General features: G+C 46.6%; 1 protein-coding gene across 1 annotated transcript; it reads right to left on the bottom strand.

The window, feature by feature from the left end:
- Positions 1 to 6,136: 6,136 nt before the first annotated feature.
- LOC133887645 (expansin-B15-like) lies at positions 6,137 to 7,585 on the bottom strand. Its single transcript, XM_062327596.1, has 4 exons — positions 7,333 to 7,585; positions 7,123 to 7,235; positions 6,830 to 7,023; positions 6,137 to 6,604 (listed from the first exon to the last, which is right to left on the bottom strand). The coding sequence occupies exons 1-4, from the start codon at positions 7,487 to 7,489 to the stop codon at positions 6,280 to 6,282; spliced, it is 789 nt and encodes a 262-aa protein (XP_062183580.1). The 5' UTR covers positions 7,490 to 7,585; the 3' UTR covers positions 6,137 to 6,279.
- Between the last annotated feature and the right edge of the window lie 704 nt (positions 7,586 to 8,289).

Genomic DNA, 8,289 nt, shown 5'->3' with positions numbered 1-8,289 from the left:
CATGCACTTGCAGTACAATTTTGACTTATATCCATTAAAAGCCTAGAAATGTACTTAATGAATTAAAAATTGCAAACGGACCCAGAAAAATACCAAATTTTAACATGGAATATGCTATGTTGTATGTTGAGTGTAGAAAAAGTTTCAAGGTCAAACGATGATTCAATCGTCACTTCGGCTTCAAACCTGATCCGTTCCGTCTCGAAACCACGATCCTTCCTCGGAGATGCTTCGGTTTCTAAGCATCGTACGTGACAACTTTTGTGAAACCTTCTCAAATTTTTACTATAGCCTCTACGTATCATATCATGACACCATGGCAAGTCTTATATTTTTCAGATTTCGTTTGCTTTTTTTAGAATTAAAAAACCAATAAGCTACATGTTGGTGGTCAAGTGTTGCCACCCAGATGTTTCAAATTTCTTTCCATTTCTTGGGTAAGGTCTAAAAATAGACTCAACAACATAAATATGATTTTTCTACCCATTTTTTCCCATTATTTCATGTACTTGCAGTACAAATTTGACTTATATTCATTAAAAACCTAGAAATGCACTTAATGACATAAAAATTGCAAACGGATCCAGAAAAATACCAATTTTTAACATGGAAAGAGAGGGGGAAAGAAAATAAAAGAGAACAAAAGAAAACAAAAAGAAAATAAAAGAGAAAAACATTTTCGTGTCCTAAAAAAGTAAAATAAGAAATGTTTGCCGAGTGTCCGTTAGACGACACTCGGCAAAGGAGGGATGCGCCGTCAGATTACGTCCGAAGGGACACATGGCGTGATGTTTGCCGAGTGCCCGACTTTGCCGAGTGTATTTTCTTGAGTTTGCCGAGTGCTATTCTTTGCCGAGTGTATATTCTTGAATTTGCCGAGTGTCTAATTATTTGCCGAGTGCTTTCGTGCAGCACTCGGCGTAGGGGGTCGTTTGCCGAGTGCGCGACAAAATGCACTCGGCAAATAATAGGATACTCAGCAAACCTTCAAATTCCGGTAGTGCGCGGCTAGTGATGCACGTAGCGTAACGGGCTCATTAGCTCCCGTGTCTTTAAATACCAGCATTATAATAAGTTTGCTTAAGTTGAATAGGAACAAAACAACACAAGTCGAGTTGTGTCTCCGGTGTTCCATGTGATTCATCTTCATAGAGCTTAGTATAGTACAAGAGAATAGAGGTTCTCTCGGTCGTACTCCAGTGTAGCTTCAGAGTGTTCTCTCGTGTTAGTTATGTCCATGGGATAACGTTGAGAATTAAGTGAGTGCTCAAACCCAACAGTAGATACGGCGGCGGGGACGCCGCCGGAGATGGCTCGAGGCGGGTGAGACGGGGAACAAGTGACGATGTCGACGTGAAGAAGAAGCACAGTGCCAGCCGGTGGGAGGAGGAAGAAATTAAAGATGGCCAAATGGGCCAATCGGGCCGGCCCGGCACGGGCCCATCTCGGCACGGCCCGAAATCGGCACGGCCCGATTGGCCCATTTACTGTTACGGGCCGTGCCGTGCCGGCCCGCGTGCCGAGCCGTCGGCCCACGGCACGGCCCAACTGTCACCGTGCCGTGCCGGGCCGGCCCACGGCACGGTCGGCACGATGGGCCCGGCCGGCACGATGGGCCCGTTCGGCACGATGGGCCCGTTCGGCACGGTGGAGGCACGATAGGCCCGTTCGGCACGACGGGCCCGATCGGCACGGTGGAGGCACGACGGGCCAGGTCGGCACGGGAAGGCACGACGGGCCCGGCCGGCACGGGAAGGCACGACGGGCCCGGCCGGCACGGTGGAGGCACGTTGGGCCCGTCAGCACTCAAAAAAATAGGAAAAAATCATAAATAATAGCTAAAAAATCAAAAAAACAATAAAAAATATGGAAAATAAATACATAACATCTTTATTGATTGGTTGCCTCGTTAAAAACCTTTCTACTAGAAGGAAAAAAGAGTACAACCAATGATTATGCTTCCTGTAAGACTGAAGGCAGCCTCAGAAGAAACTGTAGATACAGGAACCGTTAACAAATCTCGCGCTAACAGTGAAAGGACTGGATAATTCGTCTTGTGCTCATGCCACCATTGCAGTATGTTGAAGTTTTCTTGTTCGTGGCTGATAACGTCACTGTCGATGAAGGTAGTTAGCTCCCCTCCGGATGTTGGAATTCCGGTGCCCGTAGACGATCGTGACGAAGAGTCTGAACTTCTTGATGAAGAACCTGCACCAAATATTTTTCCCCACGTTGTCGTCTTCTTACTTGTTGTGGGTGCTAGTGGAGGTCGTTGCAGGCGAACTCCGCCATACTTTGTTTCATATTTACTATAAACTTCGAATAACTTAGAACGAACATTAGTATAATAATTAGAATAATCATGGCCAAGAGCATCACCTAGAATTGCGAGAACTCTACAGAAAGTTGCAATTTTAGCTCTAGGATCTAAAATAAAGGCAAAAGCGTATAACAAAGGAATTTCTTTCCAATACTTTAAGAATTTAGATTTCATAGGAACTGCACAATCTCTTAAAAGATTGTCATTTTCATAGTTGTTTAAATGAGTAGCAATTTCAACAATATTATGCACTACTAAACAAGATGTTGGATAATAAACTCCTGATAAACTCACAGTTGAATCATAAAAAAATTCAAGAAACTCCAGTATCCTTTCAGCAACATACCAATGCGCTTCCGTGAGTAAAGTTTGACCCCCATGCTGATGGTAATGTGTATGAATAAACACACCAAATGTGCTCTTATATGGTATAATATTTTTAAGCATCAAGAAAGTAGAGTTACATCTCACCGGCATGTCCAGAGCAAACTTACGTGGACGCACACCCATTGCAACACAATACTGTTTATATGCTGCAATTCGTTGGTTAGAGGAGTTCACAAAAGATATTGCAGTACGAAAATCTTCTAAGTATCGCGATAACCTCTTCAAACCGGATTTTACTATAAGATTGATAATATGACAAGCACAACGTTGATGTAACAAGAAAGATTCAGCATAAGTACTAAACAACGGGGTAAGAATATCCATTGCTCTAGAATTTGCACCGGCATTATCTAAAGTGATAGAAAATATTTTATTCGTGAGGCCAAAGTCTGCAACTACTTGAGATATTTTTTCAGCAATATTTTCACCGGTATGCGCGTTGTCAATCAAGCGAAAACCTATTATTCTCTTTTCTAATTTCCAATCATTATTAACAAAATGAGCAACCACACTAAGATAATCCTCTCTAGCCCTACCTGCCCATATGTCCGAGGTCAAAGCAACTGAAAATGTACATGTTTGCAACATTTCTTTAAGTTTGCTACGACACGTATTGTAGTATTTTACCATATCCCTACTAGTTGTCTGTCTAGAAACATGCGTGAACCTAGGATTATGAGCTTGCTTAATGTAATCTTCAAATGCAGCAGACTCACCGATATTGAGTGGTAGATCTGCTCTTGCAATGAAGCGACATAGCTCTTTTCGAGCATTGGCAGAGTCGTACTCCCAATGATGAACAGAGCCGTCGGGGTTGTACTGCAACACCGTCTGCTTCATGGCTGCTCCACTCTTTCGCTTGCAACTTATGGCGTGCCTCTTCAAGTGCCCCGTTCCACCCAAGGGCTTTGCAGATAATTCATTTTTACAAATATAACACTTAGCATACCTGACACTTACCCCATCTTCCTCTTTGTAGATCCTTTCAAAGTCTTGCCAAACTTCGGAAGTACCGGCTCTTGATCTTTTAGACCCGCTGCTTGCTAATGTGTGCGCACTTGTAGAGCCTGACGATGGCACTCCTGCTGCATCACCTGGATCTGGATGTGAACCAACCGGAGGTTCACCGTCGGGTCCATCATCACCTGCAGCACTAGTATCAAAGGGGCCATAGTCCCCTGTGAGTCCTTGGAGAAAAAAATCATGATCTATGGATGTATCATGATCACCGGCATCCATGATCAATGTCGAATGATACTACAAAAATTGCAAATATTCAGAGTTAGAAATAATCAAATAATAAAACTAATAATAAAATAAGACTCAACAACGATGCAAAAAAATCACCAAGATTTCTTCAACTTCAAGATAGCAAATCAGCAGGATGACGATTTTGGAATTGCTCGGATTTTTTTGCAATAATTCAAACTAATTTTGCCAAATTATCGCTAATTCTCACGAACTTTGAGACAAGAATGAGAGGAGAAAACAAGAGAGAAAATGGTGTTGCTGGTGTGGAATGGAAGGGCAAGGTGCTCCTCTATTTATAGGTGAAAAATGGTGATTTTTGCAATTTTTTTCGAATTTTTTGGAGCTCAAACGGTCACAAAACGGCTATAAAATTCAAAAATATCGGGTTAACGGGTTAAACGGGCCGTTCCCGGCCCGTTTAACCCGTTAACCCGCGTGCCCCCGCCGGCCCATCGTGCCCCACGTGCCGGCCGGGCCGTGCCCCCCGCGGTGGGCCGTGCCGTGCCGTGCCGGCCCGGCCGTGCCGTGGGCCGCCGCGTGCCGTGCCGGGCCGGCCGTGCCGTGATGGGCCGTCGCGTGCCGTGCCGGCCCGGCCCGGCCGTGCCTCCTGGGCCAGCCGTGCCTGAGCCGGGCCGTGCCGGGCCGGGCCGTGCCGGCCCGCCGTGCCGCGCGCTCGGCCCAGGCACGGCCCGTGGCCTCGTGCCGTGCCGGCCCGGCCCATCTCGGCTCGGGCCGGGCCGTGCCTGGGCCGTGCCTACAGTTCCGTGCCTCGGGACGGCCCAATAGGCACGGCCCATTTGGCCATCTTTAGAAGAAATGATCTAGGCAGTCCATTGCAGATCCTGTGGCTAGGAGACGTCGCCTGAACTCAATCGTCCTTTTGGAAAACTTCGGCCCATTGATAATCCTCTCACAACCCGTCTGTCTGGGAGGCCTACCTTGCCTTGAGAGCGTGCCCGGCTGATCTGCGCGGCGGCCTAGAGAGAGGCTGGCTTGAGGTTGAGGGTGTCAGACGCGTGAGGAAACTGGCCGGCCTTCCGCACAAGGCCCTCCCCCTGGCCGACCCAGTAGAAGTGACGAGCCGTGCCAGGTCAGCCATGCGGGCCATGAATGCAACAAAGTGATTGCATGCTCATTTGGCCCAGACCAAGATAGTTCATAGGCGAGGTTAATGACGCTAACTATATGTATTTTGATGCAATGACGCATACTACTGAATACTGATCCCTCATTTCACTAAAAAACAATATGTTTCCTCTATTCTTTTCTACTTGATACTCTTGGATTTTAAGAAGAGGTACATCCCATCTGGTCTGGTCAACTTATTGTCGGTTCTCTAGTGCATGGTTTTGTCCACGATTTTCTTTTCTAAGATTATGTCAGAGAAACAATAAAATACAATGACATAACTTTGTTTTTTCTCTCAAAAACGCTGAACTACTTTTCTAATGTGACTATATTGCTATTATTTTCATATCATAATCCAAGTCTAAATACTTTCATAATGTTCAAATAATTAGGTTCCGAAAGTTTAGTTGCACGCATTGTATGTAGTATGATATCTACTGTCTTCGGACAATTTTAATGAGACAATAATAGTAGATGCATATGATCATCTTTTTCTTCTTCTTAATTACTACGTCTGAATAACTCAGATGCTACTCCATCTGTCAAAAAATGCAAGGTGGTTTTTTTCAAGAAGTCAAACTTTGTATATTTTGATCAATAATTATTCAAATTATAAGTATGTTTAGTGTATAAATATCATACAACTAGATTCATATTTCAAAATGTTTTCACATTATATTGATTTTGTACTTAAAATGATATATTTTGTGAGGAAACCATGATCAAAATCTAGTTTTGAAGAATGTGCTATAATAAAATACGTCCTGTATTATTGATTGGAGATAGTAAAAGAGAAAAATAAAGAGGACTACTAATTGTGGGCTTTGACTTATACCTTGAAATTAAAGTAGGTACACCATGAAACATCGGGAGTACTATGGATTAATTAGTGCTCACGAGCTGCCATTACATACACTATTGCACACACAATTAACTCGTATCAATACATTTGCATCGGCTAACGGCGAAGTGGGGAGAACTATACTCGCACATATGCGCCTCCTCCTCCTTGCCTCTTGCCATTATTTCTTGCATTGGTAGTACTACAGTGTACTATACTCATCGAGCTTACACACGTACGGTTGCACCTTTGCCAATCATGCAACCACTGCTGCGAATCCAAACATGCACACAGCACATAGCTATTATTACACACGCACTGACATACGTATTGTCTATACTGCATATATGGACTAGTAGTTGACAACCGACTGGTAGGTGGCGCCGGGCTTCCACCCGGCAGGGATGACGTTGTTGGCGACGAGCTGCTTGCCGGAGCTGGACGTCAGGCGGATGGAGAAGGGCGCCTGCAAGGCTGATCCGGCATTGAGCTTCCAGACGGCTCCCCACGACTGCTGCATCGACGTCCACGCCGCCCCGGACTCATTTTGCATTAACTCAACGGCCGAGAGGTCGCCGTCGCCGTTCTGGTACTTGATGAGCACGGCAAAGTAGTTCGGGTTCGAGCCGGAGTCCACGACGAAGGTTAACTGTACTCCGGGCCAGTTGCACTGCACGCTGTATATCACGAGCGTCGTCGTAACAAAAGGCAATAGAAGGAATAATACAGAGGAAAGTTCGTTCATCATGGAGGTTACTGAAACTAGTGCATGTGCCGTGCCATGTGTGGTCCATGGACCATGGCGACAAGGAAACCAGTTGGACGTTCAAATGTTAGCTTGGCCGTTGTATGCAGGCAGCAGTGTAACTTGTCACTGTAGATGTGTGTGCATTGATGCTTACCGGGTGTACTGGATTTGGAGAACACCGGCGCCGCGCAGCTGGTCGGCCTGGCCTGGCTTCGCCATGGCGCCGAACGCCGTCCCGCTCAGGTCGAAGTGGACCGGCTCGTTCAGGCAGGGGCCGCCGGGGCATTCGTCGGTGATGACGACGGTCACTGAATTGCCGGAGCAAGCATCGTTACCCGTGCATTTCACCTGAGCCAACGTTAATTTGCGAATACGCACGTTAGATGGCAGCCCATATATACCTGCTGGTGGTACCTCAGCTATCTATACAGTGTACAGTTTACACACCTGGAAGCATGAGCCGCAACCCTTGCCAGAGTTATAGATGGAAGGGCTGCCGGCGGTGATCATGGACGAGAACGGCGCCTGGTCAACGGCACCCTGGTACCCACAGGCGCCACCTACGTTTAAGCATGTCGTTGAGAAATGAGGCATGAATCCTTTAATTTCAACCAACACATTGTGAGTTTGGGCAGTATATTGTGCCTATATATATACCATCGCTTCCTGCCCCATTAGCGGCGCCGTACCACGTCGCGCCGCCGTTGGACCAGCTGGAGAGCTTGCGGTGAAACTCGACGGAAGCGCAAGGATGGAGGAGCGAGGTGAGAACTGAAATAGCAGCGAAGGTTAGGAGCTGGGATTTGGAAGTCATTGCTTTTTTTCCACAGTGGCTCGCTGCTAAGATGTCCTGGTTTTGCAGGGATTGTGAGAGAGGAGACAAGTAGCTAGAAGTGAAGTTGTGTGGGTGTGGTGGAAGCTTGTGCTACCGCTCTATTTATAGGCAGCCAAACGGTGGCCAATGCATGCATGCATGAGAACAGGTCTCACTGGTTGCTTCCTCTGTTGGATTGTGCATCGCCTGCACATGGCTATAGGGTCAACTTGTTGAGCACAGATGAGAAGTACTCCTAACTAACTGTAGTTAACTGATCTAGAGAGCTAGTAGTATTAGGCCGGTCCTTTTGTGTGTAGTTCACTTGTCCGATCCTTGATTTCATTGGTGGGCGCCGGCACTTCCTTGCTAGCTAGATCTAGCTAGCTACAGAGTAGTGAAAGTAACTGTCGATCTACTTAATCTTACTTCTGTTATGTACTGCAGGCACGTAGTGCATTTGTGCATGCATGTGTACCTGTAACTTTCAGGGCCGACCACATGCGTCCCTGAGCGGCTCTCAATCCAAGCAAGCCTGAATCCATCCGCGTTTGCGGCTATCAGTCTTGGAGTGCACTGGCAAGTAAGACGACCAGGCGAGCAGGAGCAACTGGGCACGAGGTGATCCGTATCCGAGCACACTAGTTACTGTTCGCAAGTCAAAACGGCCGTTATTTCAGTTGCGCACGCATGTCAATTAGTCTCCGCCGCCTCCCCGATCCACGCGCGCGCGTATCCATCTCGGACCGCCATAAATCTCGTCGTCCTCCAATCAACTCCTCACGAAGGCACGACCGCTC

Source organism: Phragmites australis, chromosome 13 (assembly GCF_958298935.1).
Source record: "Phragmites australis chromosome 13, lpPhrAust1.1, whole genome shotgun sequence".
NCBI classification, from domain to species: Eukaryota; Viridiplantae; Streptophyta; class Magnoliopsida; order Poales; family Poaceae; genus Phragmites; species Phragmites australis.
The sequence above is the reverse complement of the archived record's forward strand: the minus strand, read 5'-3'. Positions and strand labels throughout refer to the sequence as shown.

Coding starts and splice junctions, on each gene's coding strand:
- LOC133887645 (XM_062327596.1), bottom strand. CDS start 7,489: ATGACTTCCAAATCCCAGCTCCTAACCTTCGCTGCTATTTCAGTTCTC. Junction 7,024..7,122: donor GTTGCGGCTCATGCTTCCAG/GTGTGTAAACTG, acceptor ACGTTGGCTCAG/GTGAAATGCACGGGTAACGA. Junction 6,605..6,829: donor CTCCAAATCCAGTACACCCG/GTAAGCATCAAT, acceptor CGTGATATACAG/CGTGCAGTGCAACTGGCCCG.